Genomic DNA, 27,968 nt, shown 5'->3' with positions numbered 1-27,968 from the left:
TACTAATGGCTAGTAACAGAGCTGAATTCCAGAACAAAGCTGTGTGATTCCAAAACTTATTTTTATTCTGCTGCAAAAGTGGACTTCATTTCATCTTCCTTTCTTTTAACGGTTCACGTACAGCAGATTTCTTTTGTTAATATTTTTCTTTTCATGTAATTAATGTCAAATTTGAAGGAAGGTTTCTTTATGGTATATTCCCATACGCAGTCTAAACAGGGTCAGGAATGAGCAGAGATGGCAATATGTTAAGTGGGGGGAAAACCCCGCACTAATTTCATTATAGGAAAGTTAATCAGTATTCTTGTTAAATTTTTTTTAGGTTATTACCTTCCAAATGATGATGGAGAATTTTATCAGTTTTGTTATGTTACCCATAAGGGTGAAATTCGTGGAGCAAGTACACCTTTTCAGTTTCGAGCTTCTTCTCCAGTTGAAGAGTTACTTACTATGGAAGATGAAGGAAATTCTGACATGTTGGTGGTGACCACAAAAGCTGGTCTTCTTGAGGTTAGTACCAACAGTGAGCTAGCGGTTTAAGATAATTTAAGAACAGGGCTCATGTTGGGATTAAAAAAAAAAAAATTAAACAACCTGAAAATCAAATGGTTTGTAACTAAAATAATGAACTTAGAGTGCTGCTTTTGAAATATTTTAAAAACCTTCCTCTCACAGTTATGTTACTGATTTCACTGTAGAAGGGTGAATCAGGGAAGATCCTTCTCTCTCAGTTTAGGTTGAGCATCTTTAGAATGATTTCCTTGTTCAGTTTATCAAGTAAATAGCCAGGACTAACTATAATTTAAAGAGAAAAGGTGAAAAGCTTCTTACATTCTTGTAATTGACTATTTGGGAGTCATTGCATTAGCTCTAATAGCAATTTACTGTGCAGATGGTCTAATGTCTATGTTTTAAATTTTAGTAATTATTGAAGGAGAAAAGAGAACAACATTCTTATTTTAAGATATTTTTCAGTATCTTGAAATCTAAGAAACTCAAATGTTACATTTGAATTTCTATGAAAAAGAGCTTATTTAGTTGGTTCAGTATGTATTTTTGGTTAATTTACATTCGTATTTAGTCTTGCAGGTCATTGCTTTTTCTTTATAGTTAGATGGATTTTTAAAGTTTATTTATTTTGAGAGAGAGAAAGACTGTATGGAGGAGGGGCAAAGAGAATCCCAAGCAGTCTTTGCACTCTGAGTGCAAAGCCTGACCTGGGGCTCGAACCCACAAATTATGAGATCATGAGCTGAACTGAAACCAAGGGTCAGATGCTTAACCAATTGAGCCACCCACGTGCCCTAGATGGATGTTTTTTATATACAAATATTTTATGCCTTTGATTTTATTTACCTTAAAAAGCTGAGACTAGAGAGAAAAAGATAAGAGGTCATAGATATACTTTTATTAGTTGATTGAATTAAAAAGGTTAGAAGGAACCATTTTTTATTATGAATTCTTCATATCTTCCATTCTTCCAGAAATTCCTTTCTTATCTTAAATAAAGAAATGTAATTTTTATAGGGTGACTGAAATGTTTTTGTGGTGACAACTGCCTGATGATCAAGGTTTTTAGCCTGGTATTTGAATGCTTGTCAGAGATAACTGAAACAAGTCCAGCTCTTAAGAATGCAGTTAGTATTTATATTGCAGCTTTTTGAATACTTGTTAGACCACCCTGATTTCAGGGCGTCCAACAGGAAAACAGACATTCAGGCATCAGTCTCTTTTATGTTCCTTCTCAGAGTTCACTGGGATGTCGCACAGTTTATTTCACTTCTTCCTACTTGCAAGAGGTACTTGATAAAGTTGAAATTGCTGTCTCTTAGATGCTGAGATAAAATATTTTTATATTGTGACCAAATTTTTTGATAAATCTTTAAAATTTCCACATTCATCAGAATCTTTTAATAATTTTATCTAAAATTGCACAAAAATAGTACAAAGATGAGACATTGTGGCACTGTTGACATTGAAAGGTTATGTCTTGTGTTAATTTAGCATAGGAACCTTGATTGAATTTTGGATTAAAAAATATAGATATTTTGGGAATAGTGGGAGATATAGAACTGTGGCCTATCTATGGATAATATAAAATTATTGTTAATTTTCTTATTTATGATAGTGGTAGTGGTTGAAGAGGAGACTGTCGTTAGGGGATGCTTGCTCTGAGTACTTAGTGGTGAAATATCTGCAGTTTCACATTGTTTTAACAAAAAACATAAACTTAGGTGATATAGGGAGATGAAGTTAAACATGGTAAAATATTAATAATCAGCAAATTTAGGTGATAGGTGTCGTTTATAAAATTTTCACTGTTTTATGAGCTTGGAACATTTCAACTACAAAATTGGAGACAGGAACTAGACTTATATACATTTTTATCTAATTTTAATTTCTTTAAAAAAAATTTTTTTTTTAAATTTTGTTAATGTTTTTATTTTATTTTTGAGAGAAGGAGAGACAGAGCATGAGTGAGGGAGGGGCAGAGAGAGAGAGAGAGAGAGAGAGAGAGAGAGAGAGAGAATGAATCTGAAATAGGCTCCAGGCTCTGAACTTTCAGCACAGAGCCCGATGTGGGGCTTGAACTCAGGAACAACAAGATCAGGACCTAGGCTGAAGTTGGATGTTTAACCAACTGAGCCACCCAGGCGCCCCTCTTTTTAAAATTTCTATCTAAGATTAAGTAAACTCTTCAAAAAGTATGTGCCAATTAAGTGCATCACTGGAAAAATTGGTTCTTTCATAATGTTTCTGTTGTACTAGGTCAAGATATTTTTTCACTTTTAAATTGCCAGAAAGTTTAGAGCCAAAAAGCAACTTTTAGAATATAAGGTATAAAGGAAGCTTAGTGAATAAATGAACTTTCTTTTTGAGGGCATTTGATTCCTGTTATTTTCATTTGGTCTGATGGAAGAGGTAGAAGGGTCATTCTAAAAATATGTTGCTCTTCCAACTTTCATAGGATCCATTTTAGAGTTTAATCCGTGTGATTACATGACCCTGGAGAACCAATTTAGTGTACCAGGAGAAAACTTTATTTTAGCTAAATGTGTGATGCCTCTATGAAATTTTCCCTGAGTCTTCATTATTCCTATTAGAATCAAAGACTTGTTGTAAGAGAAAAATTAACTATTTTATTTACTACTATTTTAGGTCCTTAATTAGTAATTTTAGAATATTCGAGGTTTTCCTGAATTGAGTTACTGTTAGTGCTCCCCCAAAATCAATTATATAATTTATTGTTACAGTCTGCATTTTCATCCTAAAATTTGCAGTTACTTTGTTTTAATTTAGCCAAACATAGAAGCTGGTATTTCTTAGCACCAAAAATTTTAAGAGTAACACCATAGATAAAGGTCTTATATATCACACAAGGAAGTTCTTAGTACATTCAAAGATCTCTCCCAGCTTTACATTTAAAAAGAGTTAACAAAACAAATATCATATGATTTCACTCACGTAGAATTTGAGAAACTCAACTGATGAACATAGAGGAAGGGAAGTTAAGATAAAAACAGGAGGAGGCAAACCATAAAGAGACTCTTAAATACAGAGAACAAACTGAGGGGTGCTGGTGGGGTTGGGGGGATGGGTTAAATGGCTGAAGGGCATTAAGGAGGGCACGTTTTGGGGATGAGGATGGTGTGTCATATGCAAGAGATGAATCCCTGGGTTCTGCTCCTGAAGCCAAGACAATGCTGTAAGTTTAACTAACTTGAATTTAAATAAAAAGAAAAAAGTGGTATACATTTTTTTCTTGATAAATACTCCAGAAAAACCTGGAATTAAGTCACTTATAAAATTTAATATGCCTTGGTACTAATTAGTAGTAATTTGAAAATTGATTACCAGATTTCATAATATTTATTGATTTTATACCTTTTAATGTTTTCTTTTTTGCCCAACCAAGAAGAGAAGGTTTAAATTTATGATTCATGAGTTTTTATTTACATGCACGATTGATGAAATAGATTGTACGTAAAAGTTCTTTTTGTACGTTTCTTTACTTCTTTTTTGAGATGGAAAACTAAACTAATAAATTTTAGTATTATAAAAAAATCAACTGGGGGTTTTTATTTTATAGTTGAAAATTGAGAAAACCATGAAAGAAAAAGAAGAACTATTAAAGTTAATTGCTGTTCTGGAAAAAGATACAACACAACTTCGAGAACAAGTTGGAAGAATGGAAAGAGAACTTAACCATGAGAAAGAGAGATGTGACCAACTGCAAGTGGAGCATAAGGTTAGCTGTGTGTTTTGTCGCTATTTGGAGTTGATGGTATATTGCTTGAAACCCCACTTTTCCAAGAACTTGAACTAGTCAAAGTGAATAAAAACGACCTTTTTTTTTTTTTAAAACAGCATTTAGATACATACTTTGATAAGAATAGTTCAGTTCCTATCAGTTTTTTGCCATAGCTTCTTTTATGTTAAAAACGGTTAAAAAAAAAAATAGACTTTTTTTGGTACCAGGCTTGATGAGGTGGTTCCTGACAACTGCCTTTTTAAAAAATTTTATTCATTTATTATGTCTGAGAGAAAGAGCACACAAGCAGGGGAGGGACACAGAGAGACAGAGACACAGAATCTGAGGCAGGCTCCAGGAACTGAGCTGTCAGCACGGAGCCTCAATGTGGGGCTCAAACTTATGAACCATGACATCATGACCTGAGCTGAAGTAGGACGGTTAACTGAGTGATCCTGGTGCCCCACTTTCTTTTTTTTTTAAATGTTTGTTTATTTTAAGAGAGATATGAGAGAGAGAGAGAGAGAGAGAGAGAGAGGATCCCCAGGTTCAGTGTAGAGCCTGATGTGGGGCTCAATCCCATGACCATGAGGTAACAACCTGAGCTACCCAGGTGCCTCAACTAACAACTGTTTTCTCTATACTTTATATCAAATTGTAAAATAATTGATCAATATTTTAGGGGGAAGAGGTTGGATATATAAATAGGAGTGATAAATTCCCGAATAAGGGGAAAGTAGAGCAAAGTAGTCAAAGTTACTTTTCTAAAAAGTGGAATTCAATGAAATTAAATGTAGTATTTGACAAAATTTTCAAGTTCTTGATGTGAGGAACGGTATACATTATTCTAAGGAAAAAAACCCACATAATTAAAATTAGCACAATTTCTTGAGCAAAGAAAAAGAAGTAGAAGTATAAAAACAGTCGTTTCATTAGACATAGGTTTAATTTAGGGTGGTGTAGTTGTGCTCAGTTGATTTCAGCCTCTGACTTCTGCTGAGGTCACGATCTTGCAGTTTGTGAGTCTGAGCTTTGCATCAGGCTCTCTGTGGTCAGTACAGAGCCTGCTTGGGATTTTCTCTCTCCTCTCTCTCTGCCTCTCCCTTGCTCCCTCTTTCTCTTTCTGTCTCTCAAAAGTAAACATAAAAAAATTGATTTAACATAATAGCTGAGGATAAAAAGCAATCACCTGTTATTTCATAAGAAGAGTAATTGGTTAGTTTCATTCTCCATTTCCTTCCCCCTCAATCCTAGGCAGCCACTAAACTAAATTTCTGTATCTATGGATTTCTGTATTTTGGGGATTGCACACAAATGGAATCGTGTGGCCTTTTGTGACTGACTTCTTTCACTTAGCATAGTGTTTTTCAAGGCCCATCCGTAATATAATAATTAACCAGTATTCATTTTATTGTCAAGTAATATTCCATTGTATTGATTAGTCTTTTTTTAACCCTGATTTTACATTTTTTAAGCTTTTATAAAAATGAGCAGTTTTGGGATGCCTGGGTGGCTCAGTTGGTTAAGCAGCTGACTTTGGCTTAGATCATGATCTTGTGGTTCACAGGTTGCAGCCCTGTATCAGGCTCTGTGCTGACAGCTTGGAGCCTGGAGTCTGCTTCAGATTCTGTGTCTCTTTTTGGGCCCCTCCCTGCTCACTTGCTGTCTCTCAAAAGTAAATAAAAAAAATCTAAAAATTAAAATGAGCAGTTTGTAGGTATATTCATTTTGTATTTGAAAATTAGAAGATTAAAAAAGGAGGCTCAGGAAACCAAATGATAATAACAAGTCTTGTTTTTCAAATAGGACTAAAACAAACTGTGGCTTTCAGCTTTATAATTTTTTTGAAGCCTTAACTATGAATTGAGGTTTTTCCAAAGGATATATTTTTGTTTTTTTAAAAATAGTTTATTGTCAGATTGGTTTCCATATAACAGTGCTCTTCCCCACAAGTGCCCTCCTCCATCACCACCATTTCTTTCCCTCCTCCCCCTTCCCCTTCAACCCTCAGTTCATTTTCAGCGTTCAATAGTCTCTCAAGTTCTGTGTCCCTCTCTCTCCCCAACTCTCTTTCCCTCTTTCCCTCCCCCTGGTCCTCCATTAGGTTTCTCCTGTTTTACTGTTAGACCTATGAGTGCAAACATATGGTATTTGTCCTTCTCTGCCTGACTTATTTCGCTTAGCATGACACCCTCGAGGTCCATCCACTTTGTTACAAATGGCCAGGTTTCATTCTTTCTCATTGCCATGTAGTACTCCATTGTGTATATATCCACTCATCAGGTGATGGACATTTAGCCTTTTTTTTTTTTAATGTATATTTTTGAGAGAGAGGGAGCAGGGTAGGGGTGGGAGACACGGAATCAGAAGCGGGCACTAGGCTCTAAATTGTCAGCACAGAGCCACACAGGGCTCGAACACACAAACTGAGATCATGACCTGAGCTGAAGTTGGACACTTAATTGAGCCACCCACACACCCCACCATAAAATATATTCTTAAGTTGAATGTTAATATAAGATGTACTTCAGTGTATTTTTTTGTGACTTTTAAAATAATTATGGATAGTAGCCCCTTACATATGGTTGATTTGCATATCTTTTCTCCCATTTTGGAAGTCACTTTTCATTTTGTTGATGATTTCCTTGGTTGTGCAGAAGCTTTTAAGTTTGATGCAGTCTTATTTATTTTATATTTTTGATGTCAAATTCAGGAAATTGTAAGACCAGTGTCAAGGAGCTTTTCTCCCCTAGGAGTTTCATGGTTTCAGGCCTTAAGTCTTTATTTTGAGTTGATATTTTTGGTGTATGGTGTAAGGTAGTGGTTCAGTTTCATTCTTTTGCAGTAGCTGTCCAGTTTTTCCAGTACCGTTTATTGAAGAGATTGTTTATTTCTCATTGTATTTTCTTGGCTCCTTTTTCATGAGTTAATTGACCATATATGCATTGATTTATTTCTGGTTTCTTCTGTTCCATTGATCTGTAATATGTTACATATCCATGTGTAACAAGTATCATTATAATAGAATACACAGAAACCATTAAAAGACAGTTAAGTAAAATACTGTCCTAAAGTTTTTTCTTATTCCCTTCTTTGCAAATATACATGTCATCTAATTTAAAAATTACTTGTATGTGGATGGGGTGGGGTGCCTTGGGTGGTTCAGTTTGTTGAGTGTCTGACTTTGGCTCAGGTCATGATCTTGAGTTCTTGGGCTTAAGCCCCTCACTGGGCTCTGTGCTGACAGCTCAAAGCCTGGAGGAGCCTGCTTCAGATTCTGTGTCTCCCTCTCCCCTGCTCATGTTTTGTTCCTCTCTCTTAAAAAATGTTAAAAAAAATGTCTGGAATGTGTACATGTTCAGGAAATAATTTAGTAAATATATTTGTAGGCTACTTTTCTTTCCTTTTACCTCTAACCAAAAAGTTTAATCCTTTCTTTGCATCTGGTATTATAAAGGTAGAATGTATATTTGCTCTTAGCAGATTTTTGACAGATGTAGTCTTCTTGGAAAAGAAAAATAGTTAATTTTGATGCAGATTTTTTTAAGTGAATTTTTTGCTGCTGCTCAAATAAAGTATAAGTTTTTCTCAAGGTAAATTTATTACTGAGAAGATTATATGAATTTTTCAATTTTAAAGATATTTAAATTCAGAGATCTAAGATAAACTGAAGGGCACCTGGGTGGCTCAGTCAGTTGAGCATTAATTCTTGATTTTGGCTCAGGTCATGATCCCAGGGTTGTGGGATTGAGCCCTGCATTGGGCTCTGAGCTAAGTGTGGAGCCTGCTTAAGATTCTCTTTTCTCCTTCCGCCCTTCTCCCCTGCTTGCACTCTCTCTCTAAAAACAAAAACACCAAAAACTGAAACATGCTAAAATAGCTTATTTCTTTCAGATTAGTTTGTAAAAACCTAACTGTAAACTGAACAGGTTGTATTTATGGGGGCAATGTTTTGTTAATGAAAGAGGAATTGCCTAATTAAAATTTTGCCTTATATCTTGCTATTTTAATGCCATGAAGATTGTTTATTATTGCACATTGTTAATTATGTCTTTGGTATATTTGCAGAGCTCAGAGAAGATGCACTTTTATTCTATGTAGATAACTATATAGCTCACTGCTTACTGATTTTGGGAAGCAGAGTGTTGAAGAAAAGCCAGATTAAGTCAGATGAATAAGGTTTATTTTAAAATCTAACAGTTTCCATAAACAAAGCAATCCTTTTAAAAAATGTTTATTTTGGAGAGAGCATAAGCAGGGAAGGGCAAAGAGAGAGGAGAAAAGAGAATCCAAAGCAGGCTGCCTGCTGTCCTCGCATAGCTCGATGTGGGGCTCGAACTCCTGAACCTTGAGATCATGACGTGAGCTGGTCAGATGTTTAACTAGCTGAGCCACCCAAGTGCCCCAATAACATAATCCCTTTGCCAATAATTTGCTATTTAGAGCATTTAGGTACTAATTTACTAAAATTTACCACTGTATACATTGAATCCAGAATACTTAACTTTAAATAGTTGTCCATGATAATACTTATTTTGAGGGGGGAGCGAGGGAGAGTGATTCCCAAGCAGGCCCCAAGCTCAGTCTGGAGCCCTGTGCTGGGCTCCATGTACTGTGAAATCATGACCTAAGCCAAAATGGAGTCGGATGCTCAACCCACTGATTCACCCAGGCACCCCAGTTGTCCATTATATCATACCTGTTTTTTTCAGATGTATTCATTTGTAATCAAAATTTGTTCTTAAACATGAGATAAAGTGTTTTCTGTTACTTTGTAAGATAATTTTAGTGTAAGGTTAGCCACACAGATATGTGACTTATATATATATGTTTTTTAATCTGGTTGTTCATATTTGAGAGTTAGGACTTGAAGGAATTGCTAATAGTGGCTCATGGTAGCAGGGATTTTTTTTAACCTCAGAGGAGGGGAAGAAGTCTGCTACCTGAATTTGAAATGCCCAAATCCCTTAATATCCTTTTGCCTCCATTTTTGTAATTGTTCTTATCTTTGTACACACTGTAGCAGACTTAATCTTTTTAAGTTTTACTTTAATATTAGAATTATGTTTTGGGGCATGATTTGCAAATATTGACTGAATGAATAATCATCCCAAATTTTAAGTGTTTTTACAAAGATTGTGTTCTAAATTCTTTTTTAAAAAGTTTTTTGCAGTAAGCGGGATTTTTAGTTTGTGTGTACACTATAGACTTTAATGTCATTTTCATGCTAAGAAAGACTTAGCCATTTTGAGATGCTGTATGCTTCACTCAGACATGGGAACGAGAGAGACCTGAAAAAGAATCTCAGGTATTTTCATGCCATTAGAAAATAGGTATGGATGCTGAGAAGCTATTAGATGCTTTAATGGGTACCAGAAAAACATGCTAAGACTCTCAAGTTACATTAGAATCAATTTGTGACTCACTGTAGAATTAACTAGCTCATAGATAAAGCAATTCATAATTTTGCATTTAGTTGTTTATGAATCTTCTCTGATTCTTGCCCAATACATTTTTTAGAATGCTGTTTACCTAATCAGGACTTCATTAGTTATAGATTCAGAAACTAGTTTTTGCTCCTGGACAGTCTAGTCTTTATTTTAGGAAGAAATACCTGGATTAAATCTGTAAACTATTTACTGTGCCAAAAGAGCATTTGGTAAAATCAGGAATACAAAATTAAAAGAAAACAAAACACAACTATTAGAAATCTTTCTGGCTATCTTTATAAACGAGCAAGACAAATAAATGAAAAATGTCAGATTTTGCAAGAATCATTGGATATTGACAGCACGTACAGCAAAGGGAAGAAATATTACTTGGTTTCTGTGGTGTTATTGGAATCAAAAGCATTTAGTTTTTTGGTATTTAGTCTTGGTATTTAGTCTTTAGTTAATGTTGCAAAGTCAGTAAACATTTGCTCTGAGCAAAAATAAAACCAAGAGAGTGCATCTGACCATTATTGTGATGAGCTTTTTAATGACGTACAGATGCAAAATAGTAGTTTTCATATTCTTAAAGTAATGTCTACACCCAGTATGGGGCTGGGGCAATTTTCCTACTTTAACAATACATTTAATGTATTTTTTCATTTACAAGTAAAAAATTTGGCTTGCTTTTATGAAAATCAAAGTGGCTTGTAAATATTGTATATCTTTTATTTATTTTGAGAGACAGAGAGAGACAACGCGAGCAGGGGAGGGTCAGAGAGAGAGGGAGACACAGAATCCGAAGCAGGCTCCAGGCTCTGAGCTAGCTGTCAGCACAGAGTCCGATGCGGGGCTTGAACCCACGAACCGTGAGATCATGACCTGAGCCGAAGCTGGCTGCTCAACCGACTGAGCCACCCAGGCGCCCCTAAATATTGTATATTGTTTGTTACATTTACATTGTAATACTGGTGCTTTCCTTAAGCTTCTGTTGTTGCCTACATGGGTGGTACTTTTATATGTGGAGGCTTTAAAATTATTATTATTTTTTTTAACAAAACCAGTTTGTCTTAATTTATCAGTTCTTTTGATGTATAGGTTTTCCATAACAGAGTACCTCCATATTCACTGTTATTTGATTCTCATGATTTTATAAAGTTATGGAGAAAAGACTTTATTATCTTCATTTTACAGATCATAAAATGGGCTTAAGGAGGAGCTTGACCAAGTTCTTCTAAATTACTTAAATGTTTTGATATGTTAATAATTTTAAAAGTTTAAAATAATTTTAATGTGGAATATTCTGTTTTAACTAGAAGTACCTTTTTTTTTAAAATTGCATTTACTACTTTGGTGTTTCAATTTCTTTGACTATTCAGGCCTTTGAGCCATGGTGTCAGGATCATTAGGAACATTGCTTTAGGCATGTATCTTAATTTAGTGCTTTGGTATAATTATCAGTGGCACTTAGTAATCTGTGTTAACCTTGGTAGTATCATTTGAAACCTGATTTGTCACTGGCGTAGCATGGAAAAACAGGATGTCAAAAAATGAAAGTGACCGATTAAAATGTTTTTTCTCATTTTTGTTGCCTGCCCTCTGGTGGAGAAGTTTGTGAAATCAACAAATGGTATATGAGAAGCATGGAAAGGAAATTAATAATTGTTTAATTTGATACATAAAAAGTTGAATGTCTGTTTCCATTTCAGGTTTAGTTTTTAATCTAGTTTGTAAACTTTAGAGGGGACCAATGTGGGATTTGCAATTTAAAAATACATAAATTTCTTAAAGAATGCAAATTTGTCTTAGAACTTCTGTTTCTCAAAATACTCCTTGTTGTTTCTAAGGGTCTTGTTGAAGCATCACAGAGTTTGAAAATGGAAAATGAGGAGATTAAGAAGAGATACAATGATGCTACATCCAAAGCTCTCCAACTTGAGGAAGATATTGTGTCAGTGACACATAAAGCGATTGAAAAAGAAACTGAATTAGACAGGTATTTCTGATGGTTTAAAAAAAATAATTTTATCTTCCAACAATGTTTTAATAAAGTTGTTTTTGGTCTATATTAATGTTACTTTAATTCAGTTTAAAGGATAAACTCAGGAAGACACAATATGAAAGAGAACAACTGGAATGTCAGTTGAAGACAGAAAAGGATGAGAAGGAACTTTATAAGGTAGTTTATTCTTTCTTTCCATTTCTATTCGGTATCTTTTGCTGTGTAACAATGACCCAAAACTTAGTGGTTAGGGATTTGGGAGCAGCTTAGCTACATTGCTCTGGCTCAGGTGTCTTGTTCTTGCAGTCAGGATGTTGGCAAGGGCTGCAGTCAGCTTAAAGGCTTGATTGGAACCAGAGGATCTGCTGTCAAGGTGGCTCATGAAAATGACTTTTGGCAGGATGTCCTTCAGTTTCTTGCTGTGTGCCCTCCTCAGTGGCTGCTTGAATGTTTTCACAACATGGCAGTCACTTTCCCTTGGAGTGAGTATCCAAGGGAGAGCAAGGAAGAGGTTATAGCGCACGTTATGACCTAGTTAGTGAAGTTGTACACTGGCGCTTCTACTTTATCTTACTCATTAAAAGCAAGTCACTTGGTACAGTCACCACGTAAAGCTTTAGAAGGGAATTGAGTTCCACTTCTTGCAGAGAGGAAGCATCAAAGGATTTGGGGACTTATTTTAAGACTACCCCGTTGTATATAGTCCCTATAATTTTTCAGGGAATTGCTGGTATTTTAGTTACTTAGCAGGTAATACATAAGTCAAAGAGGTATAAAACTCAATTGTTTTTCCCTTTAAGAACATATAAATCTTAGAACATTAATTTATTTCCTACATGATCATCATGTTTCCGAGTTTTTTTTTTAAGAATAATCTTTCCAGGGCGCATGAGTGGCTCAGTTGGTTAAGTGTCCAACTTCAGCTCAGGTCACGATCTTGTGGTTTGTGAGTTCAGGCTCCACATCAGGCTCTGTGCTGATGGCTTGGAGCCTGGCGCTTGTTTGAGATCCTGTGTCTCCCTCCCTCTTTCTGCCCTCCCCTGCTTACGATCTCTCTCTCTGTCTCAGAAATAAACATTAAAAAAATTAAAAATCTGCTAACAAATCTTTACCTTTTGAAGTTTTTCTTTTTAATTTTCAAATGATTCTGAAATAGGATAGTTAGCCTAATTACCAGTAATGTTGTGGATGACGTCCAGACATGTTTATCTTAAGTGTTCTTACCTTATCCGTTCCTAAAGACAGTTCCAGATGAGGAATTTCAAGAGAGCATTTTGAGTTAAGCCAGTATTATTTGGATAGATTCAGTCTCATGATTAGATTAGAAAAGGATAACACATTCACTTATGTATTGTGGTATATATTTGATTAGAGATCATATATGTGCATATACAGTATTTGAGACTCACAGTTTGCTGCACGTAGAAACTAAAATACGATTTATATTGCCAGTGGTTTTTTCCTTTTTTTTTTTTTTGGTGGTGGTGGGTTGTTGTTGTTTTAGAAGATAAATAGTTAAATAAAAAGGACTTCACCATGCACCTTAGAGCAGAGAGCATGGATGGGGATGTTTTGCATGTCATGGTTTTTTTTGTTTTTGTTTTTTTGAGAGACAGAGAGAGACAGCGCGAGCAGGGGAGGGTCAGAGAGAGAGAGAGGGAGATACAGAACCTGAAGCAGGCTCCAGGCTCTGAGCTAGCTGTCAACACAGAGCCTGATGTGGGGCTCGAACCCACGAACTGTGAGAGCATGACCTGAGCTGCAGCCGGACACTTAACCAAGTGAGCCACCCAGGTGCCCCCATGTCATGGTTTATACTCATTTTATTTCTTGAATAACTTATCCCTGGAGCGGGGGGGAGGGGTGTGTGGGTGTGTGTGTGTGGGGGGGGGGTGTGTGTGCGTGCGCGCGCGCCACTCCCAAAACAGGAAGAAAAATAGCGATGATTCCCTGGTAGATGATTTTATGATTTGACCCTTTAAGAACATATGCCTTAAAATAATGTTTGGTTTTTGAATAAGATTTTGTGAAAGAGGGAAATAATACAGGTATCTAGAGAAATTGATGTAGTTGGATTACTGTTTTTGCAGTGTTTTTGCAAACACTCATTAAATGCAGCTTAAATTTTTAAAATTATAAAGCATTTGTTAACAAAGTGAAAATTTGGCATCACATAATTTTTTACTCAATGTCATTGAATTTCAGTGAGAGTATTTCAGTTTTTCTTTTTTTAATCAGGGAAAGATCTGAGCATTATTCCTCTGTGGATTATAAATGCTTTCCGTGTCATTTTCCTGTTAGCACAGTGGGACATAATAAGAGAAATACAGTGTCTACGTCTTTAGTCATTTCAAGTCAATAAAAAATGAATTCTGAAAGCAGAGTAGTTAGTATGGGGAAGGGTGTGGGAAGATCCTGTAAGTAAACCAGTGATGGTGGAGAGGTGTAGTGAATGATAATAACTAGGATAGGTTATTGGGAAGAGAAAAACCTATCTCTAAAATGGTCATCTCACACTGCCTTTCTTTTCTTTCTCTTCTGAGATTAGGACTTCTGGTGTTCTGCAGAGCGTTGGCAAGCACATTTTAGGGCAAATCCAAAATTTATTTTTCCTTTACTGCTCTAAAGTATTTATCCCTTATGTCTTGTGCTTTTTTCAGTTTCTGTGTCTGTTTTTACATCTGAATGACTAGTCCTTTGCTAAAAAAAAAAAACTTAGTATCCAGAAGGAAGAAAAGAGTGAGGTCTCTTGGGGATTTATTCTTGTATAGTATGATAATATCTCCAGTTTTCTATATGCATTATCAGTAGGGATCAAAGTGACATTGAACTTTTCATTTGAATACACTCTCCCCCAGCCTCCCAGTGTTCCAAACAGTATTTCATTTGTGTGTATCCCCAAAACTGGAAGTAAAACCCCTCCTCAGAGATTTTTGTTCTGTGCTTTTCCTTTTTAATGGAAAGGAGACTCCACTTACTGAGTGTGATAAGACATCATGTTATACTTTTAACCTCTGAAGTGTGCTTTCCTTTACAGATTGTTTATAAAAATAACCAAAGAGATTCCTTTTGTTTCTCTCCTCAGCCCCTGATAGATCATATAATCGTCCTTGTGCTATCAGAATTTAGAGGAATTGGAAACACTCTTGAACTGATGATTATGAAAGTTAGATAGTGGTTCTAAAGTGATGCTGCAAAGGTCATGGCTGGTAACACCTTCAGAGAATCTGGAGTGTTTTTTTTTTTTTAAACGTTCATTTATTTTGAGAGAGAGCAGGGGGGAGGGACAGAGAGAGAGACAGAGATAGAGCATCCCAAGCAGGCTCTGCACTATTAGCACAGAGCCTGATGTGGGCTCAATCCCATGAACTGTGAGATCATGACCTGAACCGAAACCAAGAGTTGGACACTCAACTGACTGAGCCGCCCAGAGACCCCTGGAGTTATTTTCTATCCTTTTGAGCAGTCATACATACATTTAGAGTCAAGTGGGAAGTGTCTTAATTCATTTCTCTCTGGTACTCTTAATCAAAGCAAGATGCTCTTTATAAAGTGAAAACTAGATATCAATACTAATAATTTCAGTTCTGGAATCTGATTTGTGCATCTCTTATGGGCAAATTAGCAACTACTGACAAAGTTCCTGGCCACATTTCTTATAGTTGGGTTAATTAATCAAATATATTTTTAGGCACATAGGAAGTAAATGAGAGTACTTCTCACAAGCCAAAAATGGAATAGCTTAAGATGTTGTTCTTGAATGTACCCCTTTAGTTTTCTAGAATCTCACCATGCCTTTTTAATCTGACTATATAAGAATAATTTGTTCCCCACAAGAACAACCAAATCGATTTGCATTTTTAATGAGAACTTAAAAATCATTAAAAAAATTAATCCAAGGAGAAGACTTTAGAGATGAGGTAATGTTCTTAGACCTTAGCTGTAATCACTAGAAAATTTACCACAAAAAAGGCTTAGAAGGATTATGTTCTGCTCCTACATTTTGGCTAGTTATTTGATACAACTTGGGTCTCCTGACTCTTGGTCTAGTAGGTCTTCCTGTCACATCCTGTTTGGGCTAGAGATAAACAGTGGTATTTTGAAATTTGAGTAATTTAGGTTGTGGAGTTAGAATATTCTTGACAGTTCCAAGCACTTTTAACAGGTACATTTGAAGAATACCGAAATAGAAAATACCAAGCTTGTGTCAGAGGTCCAAACTCTAAAGAATTTAGATGGGAATAAAGAAAGCATGATTTCTCATTTCAAAGAAGAGATTGGCAGGCTGCAGTTCTGTTTGGCTGAAAAGGAAAATCTACAAAGGACATTCTTGCTTACAACAACAAGTAAAGTAAGTATTTTTGCAGTATGTATTTGAAGATTGTAAAACCTGTGTCTATTAAATGTATCCAATATTGTGGTTTTTATTTTTAATTTTCCCTTTTCTCAACCTTTCCTGTTGAAAAAGGTCAGTTTTACAGAGAAGTTAGAAGAACAGAACAATGGAAACATGTATCATCAAATATTTTGCCATTTTTATCTCCTCATTTATATGACCGTTTTTCCTTCTGATTCATTTGAAGTCAGTTGCAGGAATTCTGATGTCATATCCTAAATATTTTAGCATGTCTTCCCTGTCTGCAGTTGTGGTTCATTATTCTGTATAACCATAAAACCATGATCATACCTAAGAAATTTAACACTGATAATACTCATTCATATATATAGTTTTAGTATAAGCAAATTATTCCAAGTATCTATATATTTTTAAAAACATTTAAGTTTATTTAAAACTGATAAGAGATACAGCGAGTGTGAGTAGGGGAGAGGCAGAGAGAAGGACAGGGAGAAGGGGAAGGGAAGATGGGGGGGAGTGAGAGAGAAAGAAATGAATGAGAATTAAGCAGGTTCTGCACTGTCAGCACAGAGCCCGAAGTCTGGCTAGAACTCATAAAATTGGGAGATCATGACCTGAGCCAAAAACCGAGAGTTGGATGCTTAACTGAGCCACCCGGGCATTCCCCTCCCCATTATATGTTTATATATAACCTTTAAATTCTCTTGACCCAGTGGTAAAGATCACACATTCATTTGATTATTGTTGTGTTCTTTGTCTGCTCTAATCTAGAATAGGATCCCTATACTACTTTTATGATATTGGTGGTTTTGAAGAATTCAGGCTTGTCTGAGAAGATGGTCTGTAATCTAGATTTACCTATTGTTTCCTTATAGCTAGATTTAGGTCAAAACGTTTTTGGCAAGAAAAAGCTTAATGATGTTTCGTACATTATGTTGCAGTGGTACCAAATGTCACATAATGTTAGGTTTAATCATTTGTTTTATTAAAGTTATTTCTGCCTGAAAGAGGGTGCTTTCCCCCTCTTTTTGATTATTGAGTGATATGTGGGGCAATACTTTGAGATTATGTGAATGTTTTATTCACCCCATAGCTTTTTACCCAGTATTTTTTATCCCTTGATGATCCTCATCCACATCAGTTATTACTACATTAATGATTACAAAATGGAGACTTAAAAATTTATATTTCTTTTACACTTATTAGTAGGCATTCTTCTTTAAATAGTTTTTGTTTTAAGTAAAATTTTCTTTAATGTTTATTTTTTTTGAGAGAGATAGTGTGAGTTGGGGAGGGTGCGAGAGAGGGAGACCTAGAAACCAAAGCACTCTCCGGGCTCTGTCAGCACAGAGCCCGTTGCAGGGCTTGAACTCATGAACTGTGAGATCATGAACTGAGCTGAAGTCAGCTGCTTGACTGACTGCCACCTGGGGACCCCTCATGTTTGTTTATTTTTGAGAGAGCTAGAGAGGCCAGCAGGAGGGGCAGAGAGAAAGGAAGGCACAGAATCCGAAGCAGGTTCCAGGTTCCAAGCTGTCAGCACATAGCCCAATGTGAGGCTTGAACTCAAGAACTTTGAGATCATGACCTGAGCTGAAGTCAGACACTTAACTAATGAGCCACCCAGATGCCCCTTCTAAAGTCTTTTTCAATAATACTGATTTTTATTCTCTTCATTAAAATTTTTTTCAGTGTTTATTTTTTGACGGACAGAATGTGAGTGGGGGAGGGGCAGAGAGAGAGGGAGCATCTGAAGCAGACTCCAGACTCTGAGCTGTCAGCGCAGAGCCCCATGTGGGCCTTTAACTCATGAACTGTGAGATCATGACCTGAGCCAAAGTCAGGTGCTTAACTGACTAAGCCACCCAGGCACCCCCTTTCTCCAAGCCTTTTGATTGAGTCTTGTGTTTTGAATATGTTAAATAGTTGCATAATTCAAAAGTGAAAATAATTACAAAAAACATTTACTTCGTCTCTTCCCTAAAAAAAGATTTTTTTAAAACCTATACTCATATATGTAAAGATTTTCATTAGTTTCCACTTTATACTTCTCTTATTGTAAAAATACGCCTGTGCTTATGTACACACCTTCTCTTAAAAAAGGTACCATGCTATATATATGCTTTTTTTGCACCTTTTATTTTCATTTAAGGTGTGTTATTTAATGGTTTTCAGTATTCACAGGGTTATACAACAAATACTGCAATAAATTTAAAGATGTTTTTATGACCACCTCTAAGGAAACTGTGCCCATTAGCAGTTACTCCATATTCTTCATTTGCTCTTTTTTTTGTTAGTTTCTCTCTCTCTCTCTCTCTCTCTCTCTCTCTCTCTCTCTCTCTCTCACACACACACACACACACACACACACACACACACACACCCACACCCAACCACCCTACCACCCCCCCACCCCCGCCCCCCATTAGATCATGACCTAAGCTGAAGCTGGCCACTTAACCGACTGAGCCACCCAGGCACCCCTAACATTTACATTTGATAAAAAATGTATTTGTAATAGTCTTCTAAAACCTCTTTAAAATTTTTTTTATGGAATGTCTGGACATCTTGTATGAGTACGCGTATAGATTTTCCTCATTTGCTGTAACAGCTGTATAGTATCCCTCATTTAATAGCTGTGTAGTATGTAATTGTGTTTTAGTTGTGTATAGTCCTTCGCTTTTATAAGCATGCTGCAATAAACATCGTTGTACAAATATCTAGGCACATGTAATTATCAGAAAATTTTTTCATAGTTATTTTCAAATTGCTTTTCAAAAAAATTAATACCCCAGCATTTGAATATACTGGTGTTTATAATGGCAGCACAGACTTCCATTGTGTGAAGGATATCATAGAATTTATAATAAATTCTTATAGTTAGATATTTTCTTCAATTTTTAATAATTTTTCATTATTTTAATACTGTAATGAATCCCTGTAAAGCTGAATTTAATGTTCTTATTTTGTATTAATTTTCTTTGGAACTCATGAAAATAAAACTGCTAGATCAAAACCTGTGTACTTTCTCATAGTGTTGATGAATGTTACAAAAATCTGATGAAAGACTTTATACCAGCTACATGTAAATAAGCCCAATGTTTATGAATTTGTTAATTTCCCCAAATTCATCCAAATATTGCAGTATTCCTATTTTTTAATCTTTGTTAATTGAAAGAAGTTGATGTTTAACTTCTTTATTTGATTGTTGATGAATTGATTATTTTTATATGCATAATGGCCATTTCTGTCTTTAAAAAATTTTTTCATGTTAAAGCATGCCTGGATGGCTCAGCTGGTTAAGTGTCTGACTTCAGCTTAGGTCATGGTCTCATGGTCATGAGTTTGAGCCCCAGCTCAGACTCTGCTATGACAGCTCAGAGCCTGGAGTCCTCTTCTCCATTCTGTGTGTGTGTCTCTTTCTTCCCTTTCCCTGCTTGCTTGCTTGCTCTCTCTTGTCTCTCTAAAAAAATAAACATAAAAAAAAAAAACCTTCAAGGTTCTCTCTCCAATTTTTCGTGTTTCTTTTTTTGTTTTTTGTTTTTATTTTTTGGTTGTGAGCGGGTTTTGATTTGAAAATATGCTGATAAAATAATTTTATATCAGAATATTGTACTTTTTTGAATATATTCCAAACATTTTCTTCTGGTTTCGTTGTTGCTCCTTTGCTGATATTTACATAGTTAGATCTATTAATGTTTATATCTACAAAGATTTTCTTTTCCACCTCAACGTGCATAATCCTTTATATTTCCTTCTAAGGAGCTAACCATTTTTAAAAACTGTTTAGTTCTGAGAGAGAGAGAGAGAGCGCGTGCGTGTTGTAGGGGCAGTGTGAGAGGGAGACAGAGCATCTGAAGTGGGCTCTGCACTGACAGCAGAGACCCCCGATGTGGAGCTCGAACTCAAGCACCGTGAGATCGTGACCTGAGTTGAAGTCGATGTTTAACCAACTGAGCCACACAGGTGCCCTAGGAATTAACATTTTAAAAACCAAGAATTGGATTGTACTTTTTTCTCAGTTTACATTATTTGTAGTACAAAAATAAAAAGTAGGAAAGTGGAATAAACCAGATTTGTTGGGCTCATAATATTAAAAGAAATAATTTTATTATGACCATTTTAAGGTTTTTTTTTTTTCCTCATCAGCAATTTAAACTTTTTAGAGATACTTTTAGGTTGGATAAGAGGTGCTAATTAAATTACTTTTTAAATTTTCCTGTTGTCTCATCTTTGCTATTTGGATATCAGATATTTTATTTTTAGAAATAAGTTCTAAATCTATTTTGTGTTTTCATAATGACATAGCATATGAATATTATATTGGATATGTTTTAGGTTAGTTAGGAAACTTAACCAAAATTTTTGTAATTACAGAGTTTTTGAAATTATTTTTATTACTAATAATAAAAAGTGAGGGTAAGTAGTTCTAGATGTTAGAGATTTCGAGCAACAGGAGCTTTCATTCAAATTTCTGTTTAACCAGGGATTTAAATATTGGGCATGTTGCTTGACTTCTGAACTGAAGTTTACATGAGTTTAATGTGGTAGAGATAGTGCGTTGGATTATTATCTGGGGATTCTAACACAGAGCCCTATCTTAAGTTTTTTTTTTTTTTTTTATAGACTTCTGTATTTAAGTCACGAGTAGAAAAGTGTTTAATTTAAAATTTTGGATCTGTTGAAATATGAGTAAAAATTGTTTCTGCTACTGTTTTTACTTTATTGGTTTCATTGCTAATGTATCTACTTTTCTTCAGGAAGATACTTTTCTTTTAAAGGAGCAACTTCGTAAAGCGGAGGAACAGGTTCAGGCAACTCGGCAGGAAGTTGTCTTTCTGGCTAAAGAACTTAGTGATGCTGTAAATGTGAGAGATAAAACAATGGCAGATCTGCACACTGCACGCTTGGAAAATGAGAAGATAAAAAAGCAGTTAGCTGATGCAGTGGCAGAACTTAAACTAACTGCTGTGAAAAAAGACCAGGTAAAGTGGGTTAATTTTGAATTTTTATTTTGATCAAAAACTCACTACAAGCTTACAAAATAGACTGGGTTGTCAGAAAAAGGTCAGATTCCTGATCACAGAAATTTAAATTTCCATTCATTTTGCTTAGTAACTTCTTGGGTTGAAATTAATGTAAACCTTAAGAAAAACTTAAGTAGACAAATGTGTAATGATTAATAAGAGCTGCTCTATTATTAAACTTTCTGATGTCAGGTATATATTGCTTTGTTTGGAATTTTTTATCTATTAGCTTCATAAAGGGATATTATAGTTATTTAACAGGTAATACTTACTCCTCAGGAGGGGAATTGTTTTCTTTAGTTTTTTAATGAACCTTAGTCCTATGCTACTATAAAGCTGGATTTATTAGGAGCTAATGTGGCTCTGTTGCCCAAACTCCAAAACAAATAAAAACTAGAAACCAGAAAGAATAAAGTGAAAAGGAAGTTGGGATTTAGTATTACATGTGAGATAGGAGATTTTCATCTTTTATTTTTCTTGTAGGAAAAGTCTGATACACTAGAACATGAACTGAGAAGAGAAGTTGAAGATTTGAAACTTCGTCTACAAATGGCAGCAGATCATTATAAAGAAAAATTCAAGGAATGCCAGAGGCTCCAGAAACAAATAAATAAACTTTCAGACCAATCGGTAAGGACAATTGAATTCATATGAAATAGTTCCTTTATCAGTATTTTTGTTTACAAATCAAATTTATGGTGGTTTATAAAGTTTGGTTTATTTAATCTAATCTGTACACTCTACATGGGGCTCAAATTGACAAACCCAACATCAAGAGTCACATAGTCTTCTGACTGAGTCAGCCGGGCACCCCCAAATTTAAAATATTCTAAATATCAACTTTTTAAATGTAATTTATCTCTGCTTGATTTGAAGTGACTGGCCTAATGTTTGTAATGATCTATATTGTTTTAAATTTGGAAATTTTATTGCTGGAAACCCAACAAAGGAAGCAAGGGCAGCAACAAGGGAAAACGAAGGAAAAGCCCTCTTTTCTTGACCATTTCCCTCTAAGTTCCTGATAAATGCCTTCACTCAAAAACGCGATACATACTGAATTCCTCCTTGTGACAATGATGCCCGTCCTCAGTGGGGTTCCCTGTTGATTATCCTCAGAGTCAAAGATGGTTTCTCAGTTGTTGTTACTGGGTTCTTCCATTCTGTTCGTATCCACTAGATTAGGAAGGGTTAATGTCAGCTAATTTGCATTCTGTCTGAGTGGGTAAGCAGATTTAATGAAAGCAAAGAAAATGTTTCTGTTCTGGTGTGTGATTTATTTATTTGAGGGGGCATGCCGTATGTGTCATTGGTGGGCGTGGAGGAGAGAGTGTTTAAAGCAGGCTTCACGCTCTGTGCAGAGCCTGATAAGGGGCTTGATCCCACAACCCTAGAATCATGACTCAAGCTTAATTTAAGAGTTGGATGTTTAACCAACTCAGCTGTCCAGGTGCCCCTTGATGTGTGTTTTAATGTGGGTCCTTAAATTGTACTTAAATATTAAAGTTTACTATGTAATGGAATGCTGGAAGTATATTTAAAACCTGCAATTGAAAATGATACCAAGTTCTCTCTGCAAACAAAATTTTCTGTAAAGATCCCGTTTTATTTGTATACTATATTGATACAGTTGATATTCACACAGGAATGCATGTGGTAAGCTAGGAATGCTTTTGTGAAAAAATATACCTTAAGACCCACGTGTATGGGTTTTGGTTGAGACCTGTAAGTATATTATGACTTTGTAGTAGATGACTTATGAGATTTCTGTGTGATTGGCCTGTTTTGGTTGTGGTTTGATCATTTAATAATGAAAACCAAAATAAAGTTTGTGTGTCTTTTGTAACTTTTAGGTCAGTAAAGTGATGGGTGTTACCTTTGGCTTTTGCTGGCCTTTAAGACACAATAGCAGCTTTGTGCGGGTTTCTCAGAATTTCTTTATATGACAGATACTGAAGGAAGGAAATATAACACATATAACAGTTTGTTGTTAACATTTTGAATAGGCCAATAATACCAGTGTCTTAAAGAAAATCGGGAATCAGCAAAAAGTGAATGATGCCTCAATAAACACAGACCCAGCTACTACTGTCTCTGCTATAGATATAAAGCCGCCACCGTCTGCAGGTAAAAATCTTTCCACCATTTTATGTAGTGTCCTCCCTTGATGAGGATTGATATTTATTTATACTGCCTTATTCCAAGTGTATGTGTTTTAGGGAGCGTCTAAAAATTCTTATGAGAGGATTAAGGCAAAGAAAAAGTAAGGGGCTTAAAAGTAAAGTCTTACATGTGAAATATATAAAATGTGAGTGTGAACTAGTATTTATATTCATGAATATATTCACAAGTATTAAATGAACTAGCGCTTGTTAAGCGTAAGTGTTATAGCACTTAAGCTATAGGGTAAAAGCCAATAATTGAATTTTTAATTAATATTCCACTAAATGTATGGAATTTTGAGGTGTTTATGGCTATTTAGTTGTACAGTTCTGCTGGAGAAACTAAATCCCTTGTTCTATTTCTGTTTCTCCCTCTTTTTAAAACATTTTTGGGACTTCTTTGGATCATTAGGGTGCTGTGTGGTTAGTGTACCTATTAGTGGATAAGTTAAATTTTTATTAGTTTATTAACTTCTAGAATAGATTAGGGAGATCTAGTGAATGTATGAAATGACAATTTAAATTAAGTCTAGGTTTTCTTTCACTTGTCCTAATTTCTTTTTTTTCACCTTATGTTAAAGATTGACGATAATGGAAGTCAGCACTCAAGTATATAAAAATACATTTCTAATGTAGTCTTTGGGTGTAATTGCTGTTTTAGATTTCTTAAATGTATAGTAAATTTCCCATGCTATTAAATATTTAATTAGGTTCAGCCGCTGTATAACAGGATCCCAGCTTCCATTTATGTGCACTTTTTATAGTATCTAGTGTTGTATAAATTATTTACTTAATAAAGACTTACTGAATAGTAATGAAGGACTAGAAAAATAATTTAAAGTGTTTTCTCAGAGTATAGCTTTCGACTTATCCTGTGTCTTTAGTTATATGAAGAGAACAAGCGTGCCATTTAAAAACTGTTATTAGGGGCGCCTGGGTGGCTCAGTCGGTTAAGCGTCCGGCTTCGGCTCAGGTCATGATCTCACGGTTTGTGGGTTCGAGCCCCACTTTGGGCTCTGTGCTGACAGCTAGCTCAGAGCCTGGAGCCTGCTTCGGATTCTGTATCTCCCCCTCCCTCTGATCCTCCCCTATTCCCACTGTCTCTGTCTCTCAAAAATAAATAAAGAACATAAAAAAAAAAAAATAAAATAAAAAAATAAAAACTGTTACTAGCTGGTTAAAAAAGTCACTTTTCATTATTGAATGTGATCTTGTTTCTGGCCAAACTGACATTTAAAAAATTCTCATGTAGGTTTATATTATTTTTATTTAGTGTATGATTAGATGTTTTTAAATAAAATCTCTCTCCTTCAGTGTGTTCTGTTTATTATAATTCATAGTATACTGACCATTAAGTTATTTTGAACAGGAAGATCATATGGGAGCAACATAATTTTTAATATTTTCTGCCTTGTAATAGGTGAGACAAATTCTGACATTGTAACAAAGGGACAAGTCTGTGAGATGACCAAAGAAATTGCTGACAAAACAGAAAAATATAATAAATGTAAACAGCTCTTGCAGGTAAGTTGGCTCTCTTGTAAGTGAAAGATTTATTGAATATAATAACTTAGCTTATCTTTATTTATTTTTTTTTAAATCCTGGGGGTTCTTTTTTTTATCGGTATATTAATAATGAGTTTCACTTTTGAGGTGATGAGGGGGGTGGTTCTTTGTACCTGTGCATGGAGGCCTGTATGAAAATCATTCTCAGATTATTAGTGTCCTTTCTTGATAATGGGCAAGTGATTAATTGAGGCTGGATATTGTCATTATAAGGATACACGGAAAATGAATCCTTGAACTTTAAACTTCATAAAAGGGAAGTGCTCTTTTTACATTTACTGTAATAATAGCAACGAATTTTACCACATCTTAAATTGACCAGAATTACAAAGTGGAAAAGAGAATGTTAACCAAATGAGCTGTTGCTTTTATGGTGTTTTTTTTTTTTTTTTAAACTTATTTTTGCTATTGTAAAATGTATTCTTCATACATTTCAATTTTACAATCATCTTCGTAGGAATCACTCCTGGAGTATTTGAAACTGAACAGTTTGTTGCTTCAGAGGATCCTTCCTTCTGTAGAAGGATTGATGAGAATAGTTTTACCCTTGAGTTCAAAGTAGTTGTTTATAAGGGACTAAACTTTTTTCATCAAGTCTGAAACAATTCTGGATGACCTTTTTTACAAAATGTCATCATATAGTTTTATTGAAAGGAAGATGGAATGTTCCTAAGCCAAAAACTTACTCAGTGTACATATTTTTTCCAAGCAGTGTTGAGGTGCAATAAACTGCATATGTTGAATTCCAACGAACTGCTTTTATATTTCTATTTAATTTTTAATGTTTATTTTTGAGAGAGACAGCACACATGGGAGAGGGCCAGAAAGAGAGAGAGAGAGAGAGAGAGAGAGTTCAAAGCAGGCTCCAGGATCTGGTTTGTCAGCACAGAGCTTGACGCGGGGCTCGAACCCACAAACTGCCAAAATTGGGACACTCAACCAACTGAGCCACTTGAATGCCACTGAACTGTTTATATTTGAAGTCTGCAGTTTGATCAGTTTTGCCATATATATAGTTGTAAAAATACTACAATGCCAAGATAACATTTCCATTACCTGCCAAAGTTTTTATGTTCCCATTTGGTGTATGTGCTGCCCAAGTGAGCAGTTCTATTTGGAACTCATTCCTCCCTCTGTTGCCATCCCCAGGAAACTGTTGGCTTGCTTTCTGCCGCTGTAGCCTACCTTTAATACAGTTTGTATGAATATGGTACATATTCTTTTTCTGTCCTCTTTTCAGCATAATTATTTTGAGATTTATTCATGTTGTTGCTTATCTTGGTTGTTCATTCCTTTTCATTGGGAGAGTTCAGATCTTTTGCTATTTTATTTATTTATTTAATTTTTGATCTTTTGCTATTTTAAACATTGAGTTCATTTTATTACTGAATTGTAAGGTTTCTTTATTGTGGTTGGAAATCCTTTGATTCATGTTTGGGAAATATTTTCTCCCAGTCTGTAACTTGCCTTTTCACTTCCTTAATGGTGGTTTTATAAAAACTTTTGATTAAGTACAGATTTATCAATTTGGTCTTATGTTTTGTGCTTTTTATTTTTATTTTTTTATTTTTTAAGTTTATTTATATTGAGAGAGAGGAGAGAGTGAGCAAGCGGGCAAGGGTCAGAAAGAGAGGCAGACCGAGAATCCCAAGTAAAGTCTGCGCTGTCAGTGCTGGGCCTGATGGGGCTTGAACTCAGAACCATGAGATCATGACCTGAGCTGAAATTGAGTCAGATGCTCAGCTGACTGAGCCACCCACGCATCCCTGTGCTTTTTATGTTCTAAGAAATATTTACCTATAATCCAATCTGTAAAAATGTTTTAGAAGTTTTATGGTTCTAGGTTTCACTAAATTTAGGCCTGTTAATAATTTTAAGGTTTTTTTGTATGTGGTGTGAGATATGGTATATATAGTAATGGATAATAAGTTGATCTAGTATCATTTGTTACACACATTTTCTCTAGTCACCGTTGCTTAAAGCATATTTTTAAACTTTCACCTCGAATATAAGACATTCAAAATGAAATTGCCAGTTTACCCTTATGTCATGATTTGTAAATCCTTTCTTTTAATACTCTTGGTTGTAGAGAAGAGCTGTGTATAAGAAGTCAATCAGGATAGTATCTTGGTTAGGAAATCTCAGAGTTTAATTTGTAAATGTCTGGAAGCCATGTCATTATAATCATATGATTTTTTTTTCTTACCTCACTTTGCAGAAGGTAATATATGCTTATTGTGAAATCTTAGGCATTATAAAAAGTAAAGATGGTAACAGGTTTTGTCATGATCCTGATTCCAAGTGATGAGAGCTATTAACATTTTGTTTATATTTTTCTACACAAGATATAGAGATCATATAAGATTCTAACTTTTAAAACAAAAATAAGATTATACTCTATATTCTGTTTTTGCAACTTGCTATTTTTAACCTACCTTGCCTTTTTTTCCTTGTTAACGTCTAGATATACTTTGTTATTTTAAATATATACTGTTTCATTGTATGGACTTAAAATGATTTATGCCATCTTCCACTGACATGGGTTATTTCAGTTTTTATATTGTTATAACAGTGTTACAGTGAAACATTCAGCACGTATTTAAAATATGTTCATAAAGATAGTGGCTGTATCAGGATTTTTAAAAGTCTTTTGGTAATGCAAATTTCATTTAGGATGAGAAAACAAAATGCAATAAATACGCTGATGAACTTGCAAAAATGGAACTGAAATGGAAAGAGCAAGTGGAGATTGCTGAAAATGTAAAACTAGCACTAGCCGAAGTAGAGGACAATTACAAAGTAAGTTCAGTATTTGCATAATGTGAGCCATGGTACACCTGGTACTTTTGCAGATGTGTTAGCTATAATTTTTATCAATCTGATGTGCAGTTTTAATATAGCTAATTGGGTAGAAGTTTTGTGTATAAATAAAAATGTACTACATATTTAGTGGAGTATAGTTAATACCCATGCACGTAACCATTGTGGCTTTAATTCTGTTCATTTAGATGGCTAATTAAAACGATATCTTTTAATCGTGCTTAGTTTCTACAATGAAAAGTTATTATTTCATTATCCTATTCATTAAAAATTTCTCTAATATTTATTTTTGAGAGAGAGCACTTGCAAGTGAGTGCACGCACAAGTGGGGGAGGGGCAGGGTGAGAGAGGGAGAT

General features: G+C 35.1%; 1 protein-coding gene across 2 annotated transcripts in view; it reads left to right on the top strand.

The window, feature by feature from the left end:
* TAX1BP1 (Tax1 binding protein 1) overlaps positions 1-27,968 on the top strand; it is a 66,484-nt gene that overhangs the window by 18,945 nt on the left and 19,571 nt on the right. The window contains exons 4-13 of one of the 2 annotated variants that reach the window (XM_029925839.1): positions 323-510; positions 4,091-4,249; positions 11,529-11,677; positions 11,770-11,860; positions 15,849-16,034; positions 20,822-21,025; positions 21,551-21,697; positions 23,071-23,191; positions 24,647-24,750; positions 27,466-27,591. In XM_029925839.1, the coding sequence (XP_029781699.1) occupies positions 323-510; positions 4,091-4,249; positions 11,529-11,677; positions 11,770-11,860; positions 15,849-16,034; positions 20,822-21,025; positions 21,551-21,697; positions 23,071-23,191; positions 24,647-24,750; positions 27,466-27,591 (1,475 nt within the window). Of the gene's footprint in view, positions 1-322; positions 511-4,090; positions 4,250-11,528; positions 11,678-11,769; positions 11,861-15,848; positions 16,035-20,800; positions 21,026-21,550; positions 21,698-23,070; positions 23,192-24,646; positions 24,751-27,465; positions 27,592-27,968 lie in introns of both variants that reach the window. The other variant, XM_029925830.1, reaches the window with a different exon arrangement.

The sequence above is a fragment of the Suricata suricatta genome, chromosome 2, assembly GCF_006229205.1.
Source record: "Suricata suricatta isolate VVHF042 chromosome 2, meerkat_22Aug2017_6uvM2_HiC, whole genome shotgun sequence".
Taxonomy (NCBI): domain Eukaryota; kingdom Metazoa; phylum Chordata; class Mammalia; order Carnivora; family Herpestidae; genus Suricata; species Suricata suricatta.
This window is presented reverse-complemented; position numbering and strand designations above follow the sequence as displayed.